This window comes from Fringilla coelebs, assembly GCF_963513975.1.
Source record: "Fringilla coelebs genome assembly, chromosome: 11".
NCBI lineage: Eukaryota > Metazoa > Chordata > Aves > Passeriformes > Fringillidae > Fringilla > Fringilla coelebs.
In genome coordinates this window covers 11762329-11784603 of record NC_140037.1, presented here as the reverse complement: position 1 = coordinate 11784603, position 22275 = coordinate 11762329, and the positions used below count along the sequence as shown (strand labels likewise).

The following is a 22275-nucleotide window of genomic DNA, read 5'->3' as shown; positions in this document are numbered from 1 at the left end:
TAGCCTTTCACTCTGGATGACAGTCCACACACATGAAGAAAATAATGAATTTGAAAAATTACAGGGATTTCTATGGTTTCAACATGAGCACTGTGGCCAAATTTACAGAACAGAGTTTGAAGAAAAAGAAAAAAACCCACATGAAACTTTTAAATTAAACTAAGCCCTGTCCTCCAAGGGTTAAAACATAATTTCCAAGAAAGCATAAAAAGAACAAAACACATCCTAATGGACTGTGCAAAGTTTGGTGACTAAAACGCATTATTTTCCTTGCCTCTCACAGCTTGACTTGAAACTTTTACTCATGCTCTGCATATATGAATAATAGGGTATGTTAGTTCAAAACTACTGCCCCTGCAGAGATCATTCATTGTTGTGTCCTCCCCACATTCCAGAGATGCCCAGAGATACCTAATGATATCTGGCAGCCAAAACTCTCTAATCAGTGTCAAGAAGAGGATGAAATGACTACATAGAAAAGGGAAAAATATATATCAACTGAAAAAATTCACAATTGTCATAGTATCTAATGTATTCCAGACTAGCAGGATCATCTGTAAGGCCATACCCACAGATCCCACACTTCTGCATGACAGAATGGAAAAGCTTCACTTCCACATGTCACATACAAATACACATTTCTCCAACTCAAAGAAAGGGCAAATCTGAAAAAGGTCTGCTCCATCAATGAACTCAAGACAGAACTTACATCTATCTAATTTTCTTAGGACAAGAAGCCAATAATGATGCAACACCTCCAAACTCAAACCAAAAAACTTTTTATTTCACTTAAAAATTAGAATGACCTTGTTGAAGCACAATTTAGCAACAAAAAATGTCCACATTTAACCTAGAATTTTCCACAGTGTTCAGTTCTCAGACTTCTGAGCTTTGAACCCTATGGAAAGAGGCTGTGTGTCCTTAAGTGCACAAGATCTACTGCAATACAAGATAAACAGGGCTCTTGATGCAAATAAACATGATCAAAACCACCATCTCAAGCTTCCACAAAGCTCAGACAGAACTGAAGTTATATCATTCTAAGCAATCTTTATGGAACATAAGAATGATGCTAAACTCTGTATGTCCTAGAGCATTGAAGAATATGCTCAGGCTGTACCACATTGGTAAAGGTTGAGACAGAGATATTTAAAGACAGAATACAATAATACAAAAACAAATAAATTGCTGTATCAAGTTAGCATTCAGTAATTTTCAAATTAAAAAAAAAAAAATTACAGGTCATATATGCTCATTTCCAATAGAAAAGGCAATGAAGTGCAATGAAACTTCTCTCAGTCCATTTGAAAATCAAGTGGAAATGAGAAAACCTAAAATACTGCCTCCAACCAAAACCTGCCCTTCTGCTCCTACGAGATTTCTCTCCCATAACACCAAGTTGGTTCAAAACAGGTATCAAAGATCCATTCTGATTATATTCAAAGTACTATTATTCATCTTCCCTTAAATTCACCTGTTGGGCTTTTTCTCCTTTTTGGTGAGCACCTCAAAAACAATACACATGGTTTAGTTTTCTAAAGATGCTTTTTCAGCTGATAAAACAGTAAAAGGTTGCCTTGAACTAATCATCAGAGAACTTATTCATGTTAAATATTTAATTTTCTCTTATATTTAGTTGAAAATCAAGAGAACACATTAAAAGGTATTCAACAAAATCACCTTTTATCAGTAGGCAGGGATGCCCATTATTTTAATAAATCCACTGATTAAGAACTTTTTTTACTGAAGATAAGTGAAGACCTGCTGGGTGTCACAAGGGTCATTGCCTTTTTTTCTGTCACTGAATACATCTGAATGTTACTGAATTGGTTGACAGGGTGTGACAACAGACAATGCAAACACAGGGGAAAGCAAACTTAGTATATTGTGATTAATATATTCTTATTGCACTTAGTATATTCTGTGATTGCAGAAACTATTTACTTGCTTGTATGAGTTTGTGCTTTCATAATTAGACTGGCAAATGCAATTCTGCAATAAAATATTGTCATTTCTGCTGCTAATTTATCCAAGTAGATTTGAAACCCTCTCAAATGTTGGTCATAAACATAAGTTCAGGCCAGAGACAAGAAGAAAGGGATGATGTACCATGACAAACCTTACGTGGCAGAACTAAAAAAGGTGAAACACTTTTTAAGTACTTAAAGAAAAACAGGTGGCAGGAAAGTTAAGGCAGTTACCAGGACCAGCACATTTTGTTCCCTTCAGCTCCTGATGGAGGGACCTGCTCTCTCAAGTGAATGAATCTCATGTGCCAGAGTGACTGAGGAGCATCTCCCAGAGAAGCAGGCAGAGCACTCAGCAGTGAGCAGAGCTTTCACTAAGAGATGACAGCTCTGGTATTTCCTCATTATGTCATCTCTTCCCCACCCTCCCTCTTTTGGACCAGGACTGGCTTTCATGTGGTTCACAAAGCCTGCTTGCTCTCAGGGCCTGGAGATCTTAATCAAATACAAGTCATAAACCAACACTACTGCAGCTAGTGCAAACAGCACCCAAATGGAATTCAGCAAACAGGCTGAAGGAAAGATGGCATTTTGCTAAAAAGCAGCTGACAATTTCACATGAAAATTATATAACATAAAATACACCATCATTCAAAATTTTAACAAGTAAGAGAAACAAAGCAGCTCAGAGGAAACCCCTCAATGAGAAAAGCAAGCAATCCAGACTTTTCCAGGTCCTTAAAAGGTATTTCTCAGAAACCTGGACTTCTACCAGTGTAGTGGCCTTGAAACTTACCTTGGAAAAATATCTTTTACAACAGCCTCTGACTTGTGGATGTCTAATAAATCTGAAACTCGCATCTCATTCTAACTGCTAGAAGATGAAAGCACCTTTTGAGCAATCACTTAATACAGGTAATTTATCATAATCTGCTTGGAGGTACCTTGGAATGTTACCTTAATAAAGAGATGGCGTAGCACACTCAGATATATTATGGTTGTGACACAATCTGAATGTTCTTTCTTCAGACTTCTAAGCATGAGAACATATGGAGCATTTGTCTGATGAGATTTAGAGATTTATCTGAATAGCAGACATTACTTATAAGAACAAATACTGGATGAATCAAGGAGCATGTATAGGGAGTGTTTAATCTTTAGTATGCCAGCTTAAAACTATAAAAGTCAATTGAAAACAAGCATCCATGGGATGCTTAGTTTAGAGAGCCTGCAAAATGAGTTGGTATAGTCCAGTTCTTTCAGAAACTGCTGCTGTAATCTATGTCAGGGCTGGGGAAAGGGCAAAACATGATTAAAAACAAAGGTACACAAAAACTAGGAGAAGGTTAAGGCAATAAAAGTACTAAAATGTGTTACAAAGTATTATAAAAGCATTATAAATTAATCTTCTGACAAAAAAAGACTGTTAATCATTACAAGCCAATACAGTGATACTGTAACTCCCTAGTTTATGACTGTAGAAAAGGGAAAACATCTTTTTTTCAAGTTTGACCACATCCTGCATTATCTTCATGACAAACACCTTTTTCCCTATCAGCTGAAATACGTGCAACAGATGAGCACTTTTGTATTAAAGGCTGCATTTGACATTAGGAAAAATAATAATTTCTCTTAATCTCTGTGACCTTCAGTAAAACATGAAGACATGTGAGAGAGAGCTCATACCTGAGGCCGCATCCTGGGGTTCCACCTGATGTAGTAGTTCACCCACAGCTCCAAATGGTTCAGACTGGCAACAGGATACAGGACGTGGTTTTCATAGTTTACATAGAAGGGATTTGTGAATTCCTCTAACTGGCTGTTTATATAGGACCACAGAGATACAGTCTTTGTGCTCACCTCCTGATTGAAAAAAGTTATAACAAAAAATTAATGATGTGGATTGCAAAATTTAAAAATATTATGTTAATATCTACATATCAATAATAATAATGTCAGAATTTTGCCTTATCTACTAGAAAATTACATGCAGGCTGAGAACACTTCCGGTAGCTGATCAGTGAACAGCCTTAAAACTTTAGCAAAACATCTGAACACTTATTTTGGTCCAAGGCCAATAGAGAAAGGAGATTTAGCCATACTATTTTCAGAGACACTGAAGTCTAGTTGAGCAAAAGCAACCTGTACTGCTCATAATTTATAGCAATATATACAGCTACTTAAATACATGCTTACACACTGAGCAACTAAACTCAAAAGATTAGCTTTAACAGGAATATCAGTGAAGAGACAGGAGTTTGGAAGATCCAAAACAGTGTCTGTGAAAAATAATTTTTCAAGCTTCTCACTCATACTATTTGCTCCTAACAAATAATTGATGTTATGCTTTAAACTGACATATTTGTACTTTTATTTGCACTTCTGAGGGTTGTATTATTCTAAATTTAATCAGCATAATAATGGTTAGATCAAAGATTGGAAATCTGAACTTACATCAGATTAATCTTGAAAATATAAACTCCTTCAGTGTTGTAAAGCATGTGTTTCTACTACCACTGTGTCTTGAATTGCATTTCTCTATTGCGAATTGCATCTGACTATTTATTTATGAAAGAAAGCTGTCTGGAAACCCTGCATTTGCTGAGAACATGTTATTCAGCTCCATCTTGTGGTATTTACATGCAACTTTTCCCCTACAGAAGCAGTAGAGGCATATTAAAAAAAAAAATGTAGAACTAAATATGACAAGGAATTGTAACTTGCTCGAAAAAATGAGACAGTAAAAACAACAAAGCCACAAGAGCACTTGGAATAGCAACAAACTTTTAGTTTTTCTTCACAAACACCATCTTTCATTGAATCCTAACTTCATTCATTTAGATAATTTTAATTTCTGTAGTCCTCAATCACAAGTTCCATCCAGTTATCTCCTATAGTAACCTGCCACATCATCCATAGGAGTTCCTTCAGAAATAGTGAAAGAAATGCTAATATTATTTGATAATTACTATTGTTTAAAATTTTGTATTTTTGCTACAAATACCTGCAAGAAGACTTACTAAAAACCCTCAACGCCACAGACAGATGATAACTAAAGAAACCTAAATGCTGCCTCATTTAATAGAATGGCATTAAGTATATATTTCTCATACTATGAAATTTAATGTCTGCACCATTTTTTAAGACTATGTGACAAATATATTTAATATATACAGCTCAGACAATCTTAGGTAATTTTCTATGCATTTTAATATAAAAATCAGAAAGCCAAGAATGTGCATTATACTAATTATTTACCTCTTTTAATCTCTCTTTTTCACAGTTGCATAAGAAAGTTCCGAAGAGACAACTATAAAGGTGATCCAGAATGGTGATCAAAAATAACTCATTGAATTCAAATGCTGCAGGAAACTGATATTAAAAAAAAGGGTAAAATTACTTTAAGCAGTGTAGAAAGGAAGAAAACCAGACATAAGAAGCAACCAAATAATCCAGGTGAGATTTTTGTCCTATTTAGGGATTATTTGCAGGAAAACTCAGCAATTTCAGTAACTCCCACTTCAATAATCCACTTCACCTATGTACTTCTCTACAAATACTTCTCAGAGCTATACTTTACATTAATTATCCAAGTATACCAGAATACAAACATTAGCTGATGTGAAACTAATGATATAAAGCAATCCATTTTAAGAAGCTCTAACAGTGTTCTGTTCTACCCCAAGCACTCTTAAACATATACTTTATATCTCTTATTACAGAACAAGAAAACATTCTGGGAAAAAAAAAAAAAGGAAAAATAAGATAATGGCATTTAAGAGTTTTATTTCCTATTTCAACATGCAATGTATTGAATAATAAAGACTACTACATATACATTGTACTTAACATTTCATTAAAACTTTTCTTTCACTTTCTACTCAAGTAAGTTACTTTTCTCCATTTCACCCTGAGTTTACCATCAGCTATATATAATAAGCCTTTAATCCCTCTTCTTCTGTATGGGAAAGTAAATCCTGTACATCTGAAATGAAAGAACTCTTATTCCCCTGAGCACCATTAGGTATTTTATTCACAAGCACAAGTTACTTGATATAAGACAAACAGTCAGAAATCTGAAAATGTTTCTCCTAATCTGTAGAGGTCTAAAAATTCATAAAGGAAGAAATTACTACAAAATTCGTGGGCTGCTGCCCATTCAGATGGAAGAAGTCTTTCTTCAATCAGATTTTATGGTAAGACTACCTGTGGCAACTGCCTGATGTGCCAAAATAACTTTGTGTCCAGGATGACAAGGGTAGCAAATACAGACATGGAATGATAGACATTTAGAAGAATAACAAATTGAGAAGAATAACAAATTGAGAAGACTTAAGGAAAACTTAAGAGGTAGTATTTTTCTCATTAACAATAAAGAGCATGTAATAAGAGAATAATGTTCAGGACAAATGAAACAAACTTTGTGCATTCCCTCTAAAAGAGCACATCTTGACAGAAGTCTAAAAGACAAAGTTTTAGATTTGCAAGGCAGAATTTCCTGCTATATGGAGAAATCTTAAGTCAGTATTTCAGATGTGCAGAAAGCACAGTCTTAAGAGGATTGGTTTCTGTTTTGTGCCACTAAAGAACACTGGATACCTTGGTGAGTGACTCAAGAGCTACTTAAAATGAAGATGACTCCTATAGTTAGGAGGAATAACAGCAATTGGGACTGTGGGTGAACTAGATGATCCAGAAATTCCTCTTCAGTGTCAGCTGTGATTTATGAAGGGCAAATGTTTATTCATGTTGAAAGTAAAGAGATGAATAACACACAAGAGGTGTGCTTGTATTAAACCCAGAAAGAGCTACGTTTTAAACAATGTTTCATAAAAAAGATCGATCTAAGACAAAAATTGCAAAAGCATTTTCTTTCCAAGACTTCTCAAGCTAATACATACCACCTTTTGACTGAAAATTTTGAGTAAGGAGATTATCAGCACCATGACACAGAAAATGAACGGGAGCCTTCTTATGACTCTGCTACAGATTGTGCACTGTTCACCAGCACAGTGCGCTCACACTGGGGCTTCTCTTGCAAAACATGGGTTGTTTTCAACCTCCTCACCATTTGTTTTCATAAGGCATAGAGGAAACTAAGATTATCAAAATCTCTTTTTCAGTCATGTTCATAAGTTAACTACTTCTGAACTTCCTTCTCTCTAGGAAATCATGCCAAAACTTAATTACAAAACAATGATGTTAAAAACACAGCTATTACTCTAAGGAAGTATGAACAGAACTTGACAAGCAGGTGTGCTGAACCAAGTCAGGAGAAAATTCACTGGGTCTCAGATCTCAGCCTGCTGCGTCCAACCCAAAGCAGCAATCAGATACAGAGAGCAAAAATAATTTGCAAAGCATCAAAATGATATTTGGAAAAAACTTTGAAGACAAAGTGTCTCCTAGAGGGACTCTCTTTAACTGAAAGCATTTAATGAGCCTTGTCACATCAGGGTTCTGTGTTGTGACAGGTCCATCCTAATCAGAAGGAGGCCGACATGGCCACTATTCCAATCCAGTGAAGCATATTCAAAATTCCATACATCAGTGCTTGCTCTCCAACTAGTTTATTAATAAGTGATAGCACTTTATTGAAACCCAGTCTTTGGATACAAGAGTTGTACTGTTGGAGCTGATGTTATCAAGACTGTAGAGCTTCTATTACTGCTGCTGAAAAATCACTGACCTAAAAATGCCTTTCTCTGTAGTTCCAAGCCTATTAGCGTCTGCTTGAAGATTCAGGTGGAAAAATTCCCCAAATGGAAATTTACTTCTTCTCAAATCCACTAATTATGAGAAAACACACAGTCATTAAAATCTCCCACTTGTTGCTGCAGGAGTTGTTGTTTTCTTTTTTTTTTAAAGTGGCATTTAAAAAAAGAAATTATCTTGTTTAAGTCTGAAGGTGAGAAGTAGCATTTGATTCAAAGACTTACAAAATACACTTGCTTTTTAATCAATGAACTTGTTCTGTACTACAGTAACACTGAAACACTTGGCAGAACTGTGCAATGGACAACAATGGTTAACTGAACACTAGGCAGAGGAACAGTGCACTGCTGAATCCAGTGAAAAATGCATCTACAGCAACAGCTGACACCCAGTAACAAACAGGATGAAACTTTCTGCTGACTTTCTGCAGACCTTCCTCCTGTGAGGGTTCTGTGCATGAAAGGTAAGAAGTTAAACTGCAGGGCTAATGCAAATTTTACAGTTCTGTTTCATTTTTAACCAGGCATCAGTATCTCATCAGTTCACATGTGGCCTTTCCAGTCTGACATCTGCTACTCAGTATCACCAGAATTTACTAACAGAGGAGGGAAATCACTTCACCATGAAGTTTTTTATTAAAATCTGATGTCAATGTACTTCTCTCAAGTTCTCTGTTATTTTATTTTTGTCATGAAGACCATAAACCCAAGGGAAAATATAAGGCTGTCAAGGCCTAAATTTCATTGTCTGAAGCTATCTGGAAATTTGTATCTTAGTGGGAAGTTCGAGATTCTCACTGTTTAAAGGTGACTGTTTTGAAAATGTAACTCTTAGACCCCAAAAGAGCCTATTTGGTTGCTTTTAGCCCATGCCCACACCAGAGCCCTTACACCCTCCAGTCATTAACACTTACTTAAGCTTTGAAACATTTCACATATGTTTACCATGAATTCTAAAGCACAAAACTATCACTGTTTTATGAGCAAATGATTTACACAATGATAAAACAGAATCCTGTTTTTCAAAGGTCGGTGTCACGGTAATCACAGTCTTCACATCTATTCTCTAAGTGTACAAGTCAACTGAAAAATTAAAATAAGTGGGCAAGAACTGTTCAAGAATAACTTTTTCTATTTTTTTTCCAGTGCAACATTTATGATTTTTCAATGTCACTGCTGTTCATCAATTTCAGAACAATTTTTGGATCCAGGTTTTGAACAGATGTGGTATTGGCAAAATGTTTCAAAGATTCCCCCTCTGCCCCCATCCCTTTCTCTTTTTTAAACTAGAGGCAACTAAACTGTTTATAGCAAGAAATAGGAGGCAGCAAGGGAGATCACAAAAAGAGAAGAGGCTGCTCCCAATTAAGGATCTCCCCAAAGGACTTTTGTTCCTACCAGGTGTTTAGAACAGCTCCTCTTTGCTATTGTTACTAGCTTTCCTCTGAAATAGGGACAGAATTTTTCATTCATTTTCTCCAGCCATACTAAACAGCACATAAATGCTGAAATATAGAAACACAGAAAGTCTACAAGACCCCCTGGACAAGGGCCCAGTAGAACAGCAGGGAACTTTCATAAAGATGACTGTTTTGAATACAAGTTTTGGAAACTATGATGTAAGTTTTAAGAACTGTGCTCAGAACAAGAAGACTAAGGTAAGAGATCTGGGAGTGCAATGATCATATGGAACCAGACTGTTACCCTCCTCCCTTCAAAACAAATCACATACTACAGAGAGTTCAGTATAACAGCTTTTACCATAAAAGCACAGACCCATGTTAGGCTTCAAGAAGGTAAAAAAAAGGAAAGAAGAAAAAAGAAAAGATAAAGGGGAAGGTAAAAACCAAAGGACTCAAGCACCAAGAACTTCTAAATCACTTGGAAATAAAGCCTTCAGGTGGACAACCCATTTCAATAACCCCATTAAAGTATGGCAATATAAAACTACAAAAGAAAGCCTAGCTTTTTGCTCATGGAGGCACAAATAAGGAAAACGAAGACTAAATCCATTCAATAACTTAGCATTTCAAAACAAAAATGAGAATCTGAATATTTTGGTATCTTAAGAATCACTAATTTCAGACATCTCCCTTGATCGAGAGGTAAGAGCAGTGATGGAAGTAAGAAAACTTATCAGAGAATAATAGGTTTGTGTGGTATAAATGCTGTCCTGTATACATAAGGATGAAAATGTTCACATTTGAGATTTATATAAAATAACTCTCTACTACCCCCTGGTCACAATCAGCCCAGATTTTTCTCTTTCTTAAGGACAATCTAAATCCATACAAACATTTACTCCACCAGTGACCTTGCAACACAAATAATTTATTTCATCACCAACTCTTATTTATATAAACAGCAAACCCTTTGTAAGCCTGTTTTAAACAGAAAAAAAACCCTGGTATTTTGGTTTCAAGACAAAATCTCTACTCTAGCTCCCTGTATCTCACTTGCAACAGAAATTTCCCTCTGCAGCCTCAGAGTAACCAACTTCAGGTAAACATGCTACTATTCTGTAAAGGAATGTGTTCTCCTACACAAATTATGTTTCAAAGACAAAGACTGATACCTCACAGAAATACACTCCTCAGCATCTTACCTGCCTTGTCATTTGCCAAACACAGTCAATGAACTGCAGGAAGATGGGAGATCTGTCAGCATCCGCGTGATCATCATCTCCATGTCCCACTCGCTGGAAGTCAGAGCACACTGATTTCAGCCTGATGTGCCTGCAGCACCATCCCAACACTGCAAAGCTCAGGAACTCTTAAATATGTTCCAGGAGTGAACAAGACAAGCAAGTCTTCCATAACGTTAACCTGTATTTTTCAACTACTAAAAATGCCTCCCAATATTAACTTAGGGACATGCCTTCAGCGTTGAGCAGAGCTGGAAAGCTCTACCAGTTGCTTCTCCATCTTATACTGCCAGTCACTGATTTCCACCAGTGGCTGAAACTGGTAGGAATTTATTAAGACTGAACTGAAAAAATGGCTATTCCATATCCACCTGTCATAACTACATGCCATTTCTACCAAATAATCCTAAGAGTAAGAGCCCACAGAATGTCATAACAATTTATTCTAATTCCCCACTAACCCATGTGTTAAATAAACACTTCAACCTTAAATCAAAGTAATAACTCTAGCCATTTTACACTTTAGAAACCTTAATTGTTTTCCTTGGTTCTCCATAACATAAGCTACAATCCCTCATTCTCATAAAAAAGCCACATGACTTTTTCTCACCATTGCATTCAAACCACTTCATCTTTATTCACTTTACATTATACATCACATAGAGGTTTCTTGCTAAAAATGAATGGGTCACAGTTCTCTGACACACTCAGACCATTAAAAAGACACCAGAGACAATAACTAAAATGCAGCAGTAAAAAAACTGCTATTCAAAGTAAAAGCCCTGAAGGTGACAAACTCCACACTAAATTTTCCAGCTTACCATTGCAAATCGATGTCCAAAACTTATCCATTCTTTCTCTACAAGAACTTCAAAGCCCTTGATGGTTCTGTAGTAGCTGTCCAGCATGAGCATGGCCAGTGCAGTGAGCTGTGCAGTTCGGTCCCAGCCATCACTGCAGTGCACCACTACAGAGGTTTTACCAGATTCAATTTTGTCCGCAATTCTTACTGCTCCAGCAAGAAGCATCTTGAACAAAAATGAAGAAAGAAGTGTATTAAATACTACCAAAACTTTACTAAAAAAAAGAAAATATTAAGATTTTATACTCTTTAAGTCATTAAGTTTTAAAATTTCAGATTAATTTCATAATCATGCTGATGACAATGCCTTTAATGAGAGATTTCCAAACAGTGGTGTGCATGTTCCTAGAGGTAGAAACACGGCATGCATTCTCTTGTACAGACAGAGAGCTTACCAGCTCCCCATTACTAGCAGCACATAACAAATGAACCTGGGAATCCCTTCTCTAAATTAATCTATACTCTGTATTATGATGAAAAGACACAAATACTGTAATCTATTCCAAAGGCTGAAGTTTCAAGGTTTTCAAAAGTTGATTTCACATTAATCAATCACTCTTTCTTGCTCCATTTTCAAATTCAACTGAAACTACTGAGTTTAGAGAAAAGGACAAAGCATCCAGCTAGTGTGTACCAAAACACAACCCAAACAAACCCACAAACCCCTGGCTGGGAGCCAGGTCTGATTTGCTGCTGCATGAAGTATACATGATATTCAGCTTCTGATCTGACCATCAACAGCCTGGATTCAGTATTATGACAGAACTGAAGTATGCCAGAGGGAAAATATCAAGCAACAATACAGAAGTGTCTATGTCTATGTGAGTGTGTCTGTGAGAGAACAGCTTGTGGTATGAACTAGTTAACTGCCAATTATTTCAGTTAGAAAGCTCTAGTGCATTAATATGAACACAGTTTGGTCTTCAATAAAAGCAGAAAACAAATCTATTTAACATACAGGTATGCAATAGCTTGCTTTAAAGCGAACACAGATGCCTCTGAAGGAAAACAGCTGGAAATAAACAACAGAACAGGTACAGGAAATGAGCAGGGAATGGGAGACAGAAACCACATTTACTACTAATTCAGCAGATATCTGTGGAGTATGTGAAGCACTTTATTCTACTTCAGACAACAGCCTTTAGAAAACAGCTTCCTCTACAAATTTATTATTCTTTACAGATTTTTTGAAACTTGGTAACCATCAGAGTATTTCAGTTTGAGCTCCTAACGAATAACTGGCTTTGGACTGGTTTACAAAACAAGAATTGAAAACTTAGTTAATAGCACAAGTTCTACCCTCAGACAGAAAATACTCCAGGTATGCAGTAAGCATGAAGTGCCTCTACTCATGTTGTTATTACTGTCTGCACACACTGAGAGTTACTGGTGCCTTCACTCCTAGACCATCTCTGGAGCACTGTGGGTGCCAGGGGTTGGAAGGTGAGTTTCCAGTAATGCATTGCATTCATCTGGGACACAGCCACACTGGTTTGAGCCAGAAAACAGCAGATGTGTTTAGTGTAAAGCTGTGGAGTGTAAGTGCTATAGCAAGCTAAATCAAAAGGCAAAGAACTCTTGGAAGAAATCTCAGAGAGATCCTACCAACAGTGTTAACACAATAATGGCAGCCTTTATGGAATCAGCCTGCAGTTTCTGCTGTCAGTACCCTTTAAAGTGAAGTAGCACCTAAGGGACAGATCCATGAAGAATGTCACACATGCATCAACTCTTCAAAATCATTTAAATGACATTTTCAATTGCTGTGCTATTGTCACCTGTCTGACAGCAGTATCAAAGTTCACTCCTGACACTGCCTGATCCAAGAACCCCATCAGAGTCAGCGGCAATGAAAGGTGACCACAAACACAAAACAGATGACTGTAAAAATTCAGGCTGATAAAAAAAGCTTAGATTCTCAAAGCTGTTTCAAATAGTTCAAATTAAAGCAAACAAGAAAATTAAACTGTTCACAAAATATCATTAAATCTGGCTCCAAATTTCGTGTTTGCTCCCCCTACTGGCTCTGCTGCAGTTGTCAACAGACACTGCTTAACAGTGTCAAACTAATGAATGATCCCAAACATGTTTTGCATGAGTGACATTTGAGCCAGCTGCTAATAAAACAAATTATACTCCATCCATATTATTCATAAACAGGGGATTGAATGTGGTAATGAAATAATCTACTCTGCAATAATTTCAAAGGTTAGTGAAACTGACTGTAAAACTGAGTGTGGTAGTGATTTATTTTAATATTATGTTAAATAATAGGGCAGATAATAGTCTGATAGATCAGTGGTTACAAACAGCTCATGAAAATGTAGGTGCCCATCACAAGAACTGTAACATTGCACAGAAGGAGAGAAGGATGAGAAAGACTCTGGAATTCACAGTCAAGTTCTTTTGGCAGCGGCTCAAATACACTCTGAAGTTCCCAGTGCATTCTTCCAAACAAGAGGAATAACCCTGGACTGCCCACAAACATTCCTTCTCAAGAAAATAAAACACAGCAGTAAATATGATACTATATTATTGGGAATTAACTCACTATCTGCCAGTACATAAAACTAGAAATACTACATTATTATGAAATGCTTAAAATGCTGTGTTCTAAGTGATTATTTAAAAATTAAACTTTTCCACAAGATTATTTTAATTAAAGCAACATGCTTGAGTTTCAGCATTATTTTTGCAGTATTTTCAGAAGTGCAAGTTAAAAACATGGTTTAAAAAAGTAATTGACTTTTCACACCAAAAGCATTTTACCCTTATATATTCCAGCCAGTGTGTGGAGTCCACGTTTGACAGCCATCGAGTTTCATCAATAGTAGGATAAACAATTTCTTTCAGTTTCCTCAGGGATTCTCTCATGACATGGATATTGTGAATCTCCAAAAAGACCAGCTCTGCATTTGGGTAGGCACTTTCACTTTCATATCCTCCACCTTTAGCCTGTCATTCAAAAGGTAAAAGCAGACAATGAGAAGAACATGTGCAAGACTTCAGTATAAGGTGGAGAGAGTTATTTTACTCAAGTTTCAGAATTTTCTGAGAGAAGGAATTATTTTAGTGCTGATAAAAACATATTTTTTGGCTTCTGTTTTTCTAAAAAAGCTGCAGTTTTTTTAGGTGAAAGAAATTCTAATCGTGACAGGCTACATTTGTTAATACATCCATATACCTTCACTGTTTTATTAATGAAAGCTTTGGTCTTCTGTGAGCTCTACTGCATAATTTCTCAGCTATATCTTCATGTTGCCTTTGATTCCTGCCAGGCTTTCTAAAATGGTACAAGCAACTTACCTTCCTTCCCCTGCCCTCTTTAGGCACCCTTTCTTATCTCTTTTCAACATCAGATTCTCCACATTCTGATATCTGGCTCAAGCTTCAGCCTTGTGATAAGGCTGATGAACTAATGCCAGTTATGATACAAACCTACCTTGTTTGTATCTGCAACACTATTCTGCCTGGCATCAAAGATGATCAGTTTATGTGACTGAGCATTGGCATCCATAATTGTCTGCAAATATTTTTCATCTTCCTTGCAACGTTTATCATTTGGCCCAACTGATGGCTGGCTGCATCGTGTTATTGTCGCTTGACTCTCAGGATGGATCCAGGATAACACCTGGAACAAGAGAAAACTATTTCATTTACTACACTACTATAAAAGCAGCAGGCCAGAGAACAACCAGACAATCATATTGCTTATCTGGCATTATTTCCTGGCAAATCAACAAATGCAAGTTTAAGGACAGGCTGATGCAAAAACATATTGACAGCACACTAGCACTGACTGCTCATCCCAAATCTGAGCCTGAAATACACAGCGATTCCAAACATCTTAGCTTTTATTTCTAACAACAACTAAACCTGCATTATTCTAATTGAAAAAAAAATAAAAAAGGGCAATGGAGGAATAAAAAACTGCTTCCATGTGGAACAGTATGGACCTATATACTACCTTGCTAAGCATGAAAACCAACCCAATCTAACACATTTAAAGCGATTCTAATGCTACCTTGTCTATTCTTAAGCAAAGCACTATGGCTATGACACATTCTACTCCAAATAAGAACACAAGCTAACACATGCCAGAGCATGAGACACCATTGTGGCCTTGAAGTGCTAATCCAAACAAAAAAACTCACTACAAAGCACAATAATTGTGCAATTAAACTCAGACTTGAGTTGCTCCCTACGTTCTAAACCCATTGAGTCTAATTCTTCTTTCTTTCCCCCCCACCCCAACTCAGGAAGGAAGCCATGTAACTGTTTAAAAAACAAAGCCTGAAAGAACACTAATAATTTTTTAAAACCTACAAATTTCTAAAACAATTCCATTCTCTTGTACAAATTTCACTTACAGGAACTCTCCCTTTTGCTCTAAATGCTGCCACTTTTGAGAGGTCATCGTCCTTTACACTGGTTGGCACAACAAGAACAGCAGGGTATGTATCACAGAGCTCATAGGTGCTGTTAATTTTGGATATCTTCCAACTCTCATTGGGCAAGCCCTGTACAGAAACAAAACAATCTTGCATTTTTCAGGTTAGACCTTTACATATGTCACCTTGGGGCAATGAAACATTTTATGTGCTGCCTGCTTTAAAAAAAAAGGCATGCCCACTTTTTTTTTTTAAATAAGCTGTAAACTGAGGTCTTCATTCTGAAACACAGACCAGTGGAAGTCTTTACACTAAACTGATAAGGAAAATAACCATATTGAAAATGCAGATTTAAAATTACAAACTACAGTTACTCTTCTGTTTAGTGATGTTTATTCAAATTCAATTTTTTGTAACACCCGTGTTTTGTAGAAACAGCACTTGAAAAATGTGGATTTCAGAACCATGTTAAGTTAGACCAATTCACTCAAGTATCTCCACCAACTTTAGCAGGTGCTTAACACACTCAAACTCAGGCCACTTGCATTTTATTATCTAAACATGGTATGCAGACAGTCATCGATGTAGCAAGAGGTGAAAATGATGAGTTTTCTATAACATTTTTTCCTTGATTAAATGGCTCTGGAGGAGATGAAAAAAAAAATACACCAAGTATTCTATAACTTACCTGCCTCTTATATTCTGCCATTGGATCATACACTTTCCAGCCATTAACAGCAAACTTTTCTTTATAGCTGAATGCAAAAAGAGGCTAAAAACAACAAAACAAAATCGTAAATTACTGCCTGACAGGTTGTAAGAACAGTAACTCCAAAACAGTCAACACTCCAGTATTTCAAATCTAAAGCAGACATAACACCTTCAGTCAAGACTGGAAAACACTGAGCTAGAAAAAAGATAGTTTTTTCCATTAAGTAGAAGTTCCATTAAGCATGAGTATGAATTCAAAGTTCAAAAAACCAACAAAGGAAACAGAAAATTGAAGTTATTTGCCTCTGATCACACAACACATCAATGGCAATGCCAAGATTAGAATATTGGTTTCCTACCTCCCAACCAGTTCCTTACCCACACAAGCAAATGAAACAGAATTCTGCAGCTAACTAATAACAAGACTAATTGTACCTATTTGTTGTATTAGACAGAACTTCTAGATTTAATTATCTACTGCAGAAAATAAGTCAACACATACATATTTTTATTCAGCAACATTAGTCAAACCTAGATCTCAAGGGTTATGCATAAATGAACTTCACTGATAGCAGACACAGCTGTGTTTGATGAATTAATGCAAAAAGCACACAGGGTCAGAGTGGCCTGCCCGCTCTGCAACAGATTTTATGAATCAACACTTCAAAGTTTTTTATACAGCCCCTACACTTTCCTCCCCTGCACTTTCCCAAAAGAGAAGAGCCAGTGACAGTCTCTCTCCCTCTCAAAACTTACCAGCCCATTAGAAACAGGAAATGCACGAGTTACAAGGTTTTCAAAGATCTCCAGTCTGTTCTGCTCTTCCTGTTTATAGGCTAGCCGCAAATTTCTCATATCCTGTCAAAAATAAGTGACATTTTACTCTATGATAAATTAAAAAAAAAAGAAAAAGCAGTTATAAGACATTTGATTGAATGAAGGCATATATGGAACACTAAGTCACTGACATCATCTAACCCCCAACAGAACAGAGTTGTGTAAGCATTCATGAGATAACTAGGACGGTCATTAGAGATGCTTGATATAAAAATTGCCACTTTTCCTTTGAATTCACTCTTCAGACAAAAGGCAGAAGTATTTTAGACTGCAAGTATCATAGAGGAATTGAAATAAATGAAGCACGATTCAAATACAGGGAACTGATCAGACAGAAAAACAGCACATGAGCTGGCAGATCCTTCTTACAGAAAAATGAAATTAAAATAGTTTTATATTAATAAATCTCTACCATGCCTTACCTTGCAAACTATTTCTATACCACATGAATTGTCTCCATGGCTCTGTACTCCAATTTTTTCAACCCTACTTATAACTCCAAGGGGAACGTCAACAACAAAAGGTGGATCCTGAAATTTGAATATAAAACAAAGAAGAAATACAAATACAAATTACTATTCTTCATGGCTGTTTCGTTAGAGCCAACAGTAATTCCAGTTTAGTAAACTGCTGTGAAACATCACACTTCACTGAATTTGTCACTTTCTGAAATCTACTTCAGCAACATTCCTACCTGAAAGAACAGGCAGATAGAGAGTGAAGTCTTACCCTCTCCACACTTTTGATAAACATTCTGAAGTCCGTCACTGTGAGTGTGCCACTGACTGCTCCCATAAATGGACAGATATACATAACATCCTTAGCTGGAAAACAATCAATTAAGCTTTGTTTTACTATTATAGACATTTGTTGCATAACAATCTATTTTCACTTGAAACTCACAAGATTTTGGCAGCTCCACAAAGATTTTGATGCCTGACCTCTTTAGGAAAGTCTATTCTTGCAGAGTTATCTTTATCTCAACAATGAAAGCAATCAAATTCCTCCACTGCTGCTCAGCAGTTCCTGAGCACTTGGGTCAGCAAGGGCAGGCAGGTCCCCAGCATCTGCAGGTATCCCAGGTGCAGAGCACCCACGCCCACCCCAAAACCAGAGCATCCCAAGTGGCAATTACTGATCCACATGCACCCAAGCTCCAAGTAATTCAGTTCTATGCCCATATCATTTATTCGCTGGTATCCTTTCCTAGCCAAGTACTGCACTGCTAGCAAAGAGCTTGCTATCACATGCCAGAGTGAAATAAATCCCACTAAGTACTGGAAACTAAGTTCCCCATAACTTCATCTTTTTTGAAGAATAGAATTTTGAATCTATGACATATCCTTAGCACCCCCAAGCAGAAATACAATACATACATTTCTATGGAACAAAAAATCCTTAGGAAAAGAAATATTATCTATATGGAGCAAGTCACCCTCTGGATCTGATTTCTCCTTCCTACACTAGTATTTAAAAGACAAAGAAAAGAAATCCACATCTAATCTTAAGTGCATCAAATGAAATAACAAAAGTCAAAAGGAAGTAACATTCTGTTTTTAAATAAAGCAGCAATTTAACAGTATTCAGTGCAGCACTCAGTGGTACACCTACCGATAACTTTGATTGATTCTCCAGGAAAAAGTGGAGCCTCTTCCATCTGTGCCAGTTTGTTTCCATCCCGCAGTGCCTGGCAAAAATCCAAAACCATGAGTAAATCTCACTCTCCATCTGTAGCACATCGATATATTTTGATGCAAAGTGCTTTTACTACCAGATTACTGGAACACAAGAAGTGTGTCTTTTTTAAAATCACACAACTGTACTAAACAGTACCACAGTAAAAGAAAAAAACTAAAAAACAACCAAACACAAAACTAAGTATTATAAATTTAACACAGACATACATGTTAGTAACATATTAGTAACAAAGCATTCATGCAACAATTAGTTTCACATGCTAGCTATATATAGCATACAAAAATATGAACAGTAAGATCAGCCCAAATTAGTAATTAATAATTTGTTAGTGTTTTGCTGAATGCAGGTATTATTTGGGGTATTTTATCTATTTGAGAACATTTTAAAGCTTTTTTTTTTTAAATTCTAACACTGCTTATCTAATATTTGAGTATTTTAATCTGAGAGAATTATATGGCAGAAACTTTATTTATTTAACATTTTAATTTTGTGATTTTGATAGCAAGAAGCATCCCACAATGCCCTATTTCAATCAATACCTTACTAAGAGTGCCACAGGTTATGGAATAGGTTCACTATAGGAATTTTGGATCCAGATGGTCAGATTAAGAATGTAGTAGTAACAAAACATACAAGGACAAATAGCAATTTTAAAATAAGAATAATTTTAATAAATTTTCATTGAGGTAAATGGCTTCATTGCTGAATGATACATGATGGATTCTTAAGGTCCTTTGTTGGCAGCTAAGATTTACAATGTACTGAAGATTGCAATAAAGCATAAAACAGTTTGTGGGACTGTTAAGGACCATGTAATAAAGTGATCTGTCTCAGGTCAAAATGATGAGATATTAGAGTCTCCATTCTTCACATCCTGAATAAATATAATGGGGTAACTTGTTACAACAAACAACTAACCCTCCCCTTCTGCTGGAGCTCTGACCCACACAGCAGTAACTGGCAGGATCTCTCTGCTTCCATACAGACTATCCCAAGCTCTCCCTAATAAATAATTTCTAAAAATATTTCAGCTGATCTCTGGCTTCAGATTTCCTTGGAAAATTTTGGAATTTTACATTCAGCACTCAATCACAAAAAATAATGTGCAGAGAAACAGCCAGTGCTTACAAACTGAGGGTGGATGTGCTCTGTAAGCCAGGATTATATTCAGTATTATATTTTAGACTACATGGCCTTACAAGAAAATTCTGTCTGGCACATACCCAGTAACAACTAAATAATTTCTAGGGCTTCTCTTGAGTAAGAAAAGTACAATTTCTATGCACTGTATGAGTACTACTTTATAGTACTTTGCTACATAGTTAATGAATGAAAGATGAGTAAAACTTGCCACCTGATCAGGTTCTGCTTCAGAATGATAGCCATTGTGTCCATCCTGAATCTCCTGCTTTGCATGAGGCAGCAGTAGGGCAAGAGAGAAGTAACAGCAAAAAAATTGCAGACAACAGGTGAAAGGACAGAATCTTATCTCTTTTTTTGTTTCCCTTTTTAAAATCTCCTTAAAAAGACAGTATATACTTTAACTCCAGTTTAGCTTTCCAAAATCTTCCACTCCTGGCACACACTACTTTCCACAGAAGGGAATCCAAGCTATTAGCACCATCCTTTGAATGTTACTTGGCACCACACAAAATGAAAAATTTACTCCCTTTTTCACAAAAGAGTCAGTGTTGGTAGATAAGAACATAAAAGTATGCACTGTCTTTTTAAGACAAATAACCTTACAATGAAGGAAATTAATTTCAGTATGCCACATGCTTATCAATAGAAGAAATTGAGTACAACTTGCAATGGCAGCATTATGGGAAAACTCATGCAATCTTTCACAGAAAAAAATAGGTTGACATCAAATAGAAGTACCTAGACATTTAAAAAGAGCTTTGCTGTGTAAAACATGTTGTAATTGAACTCTCAAACTTATAGTTTTACATATATTTCTAGCAACTTCTATGTTTGAAACTTGGCCAGTAACTTTACAGAAACTAAAATAACTACTCATAGCAAAATATGCAAACAATTCACATTTTCATGGTAATTTATTTTTGCATCATTGGCAGCAAATCCTGAACATTAGTTCAATTTCTGTAATAAACATAAGGTCCTTTTGCACACTGGAGAGAAGCACAAATGTCATTGGGTCAGCTGAAGGAATTATTTTAACATGTTCAGCCAAAAATGTTCTTCCGTCTTCTTTCTTTAAGGACTGGAGAGAAGTTGTGCTCATGACAGTCTATTACTCCCAGCTCAAATGCAAAGAACTCACTTGGTCAGACCGTGAAATCAGCCTCAGTCTAAATTTACAAGTGTTTGTCAGAAGTCAATTTTTCTTTTTACAGTATTTCTACAAGAAACCCTGAAGAACAAGCTTAGAAAAAGCACTTCAGATATTTTCAGATAATTTGAACTCTACATGAGTTTAAAAAGTTGTAAGTAATTAAGAAACCTTTTCAAGTTATAATGTTACTAACATTTTGGTGTGGGTAGAATTCTGTCATACAGAAATTACTTTAATTCCAGAGAATAATTATGTTGTTTCTGAAATCAAAGAAAGTAGACATTGTGACCTCTGGAAGAAAACCAGCAGGACAATGAGCAAATACACCAAAAAAATTTAAATATATGAAAGACAAAGAAGCAGAGCAGACCATTTAAGTATGAAAGCCTTTACACAGAACTGGGAACAATTAAACAAAACCACTTTTTATTATTCAACTCAGACCAATTATTGGAAGTGCTATCTAGTCAAAAGAAAAAAAAATCAATTTGTGGATTTGTATGATTGGACTAAACACATCATTTTTAAATAGGTAAACAACAGATGAGAAAAAGAAACCATTCAGACTTCATCTCTTGGTTTCAGACCGAACAAGAGGTCTTTGTTTGAATAAAAGTGTTGGACACATTTCATGAACAATGTCAGAACACTATCCAGATCATTTCTCACTCCATAAATGTTACTAAGAGAGAGGGGCAAGAAAACAAGGCATGCCCTTTTTAATCTTCAATGGACAATGGGCAAGCCCTACTCTCAAAATTATCATTAAAAAGATGTAGGTCATTGCACTAGTGCCTAACTTCAAACCTAACTTTCAATCCTATTACAGCTTGCTAAAAACTAATTTAAAACAAGTACAAAGGCAAGCATGAATTTGGAACTTACTTAAATAGGACAGACACAGACAAAATGCTTTTACCACTGGTATTCTTTAGCACAGACATGTTAGAGCTGCTAACACAGTACTCTGCAGTCTGAAGCACATAAACCTGAATTGCAAGCATCCATTTTGTCAAAATTAATGTAATAAAACTGAAGTTAGTATTGCACATTGATAACATAATTTTAAAATATTGCTCTCTTACACACTGACTTTCATTGCTCACGAAAACATTGTAATGTATATAAAGCATTTTTGTGGCAAAGAAGCTGTTG

The 22275-nt window shown here is 36.1% G+C and overlaps 1 protein-coding gene across 9 annotated transcripts in view; it reads right to left on the bottom strand.

Annotated features, from left to right (window-relative positions):
- The window catches only part of MTMR1 (myotubularin related protein 1), a 38398-nt gene that overhangs the window by 10443 nt on the left and 5680 nt on the right, over positions 1–22275 (bottom strand). For 2 of the 9 annotated variants that reach the window (XM_084212974.1, XM_084212976.1), the window contains 13 exons: positions 18738–18813; positions 17856–17950; positions 17549–17656; positions 17046–17147; positions 16267–16350; positions 15558–15707; positions 14630–14818; positions 13957–14142; positions 12146–12199; positions 11147–11353; positions 10287–10379; positions 5226–5339; positions 3654–3830 (listed from right to left, as the gene is read on the bottom strand). In XM_084212974.1, the coding sequence (XP_084069100.1) occupies positions 3654–3830; positions 5226–5339; positions 10287–10379; positions 11147–11353; positions 12146–12199; positions 13957–14142; positions 14630–14818; positions 15558–15707; positions 16267–16350; positions 17046–17147; positions 17549–17656; positions 17856–17950; positions 18738–18813 (1635 nt within the window). Of the gene's footprint in view, positions 1–3653; positions 3831–5225; positions 5340–10286; positions 10380–11146; positions 11354–12145; positions 12200–13956; positions 14143–14629; positions 14819–15557; positions 15708–16266; positions 16351–17045; positions 17148–17548; positions 17657–17855; positions 17951–18737; positions 18814–20178; positions 20233–21313; positions 22248–22275 lie in introns of those variants that run through there. The other 7 variants (XM_084212977.1, XM_084212978.1, XM_084212971.1 and 4 more) reach the window with 6 other exon arrangements.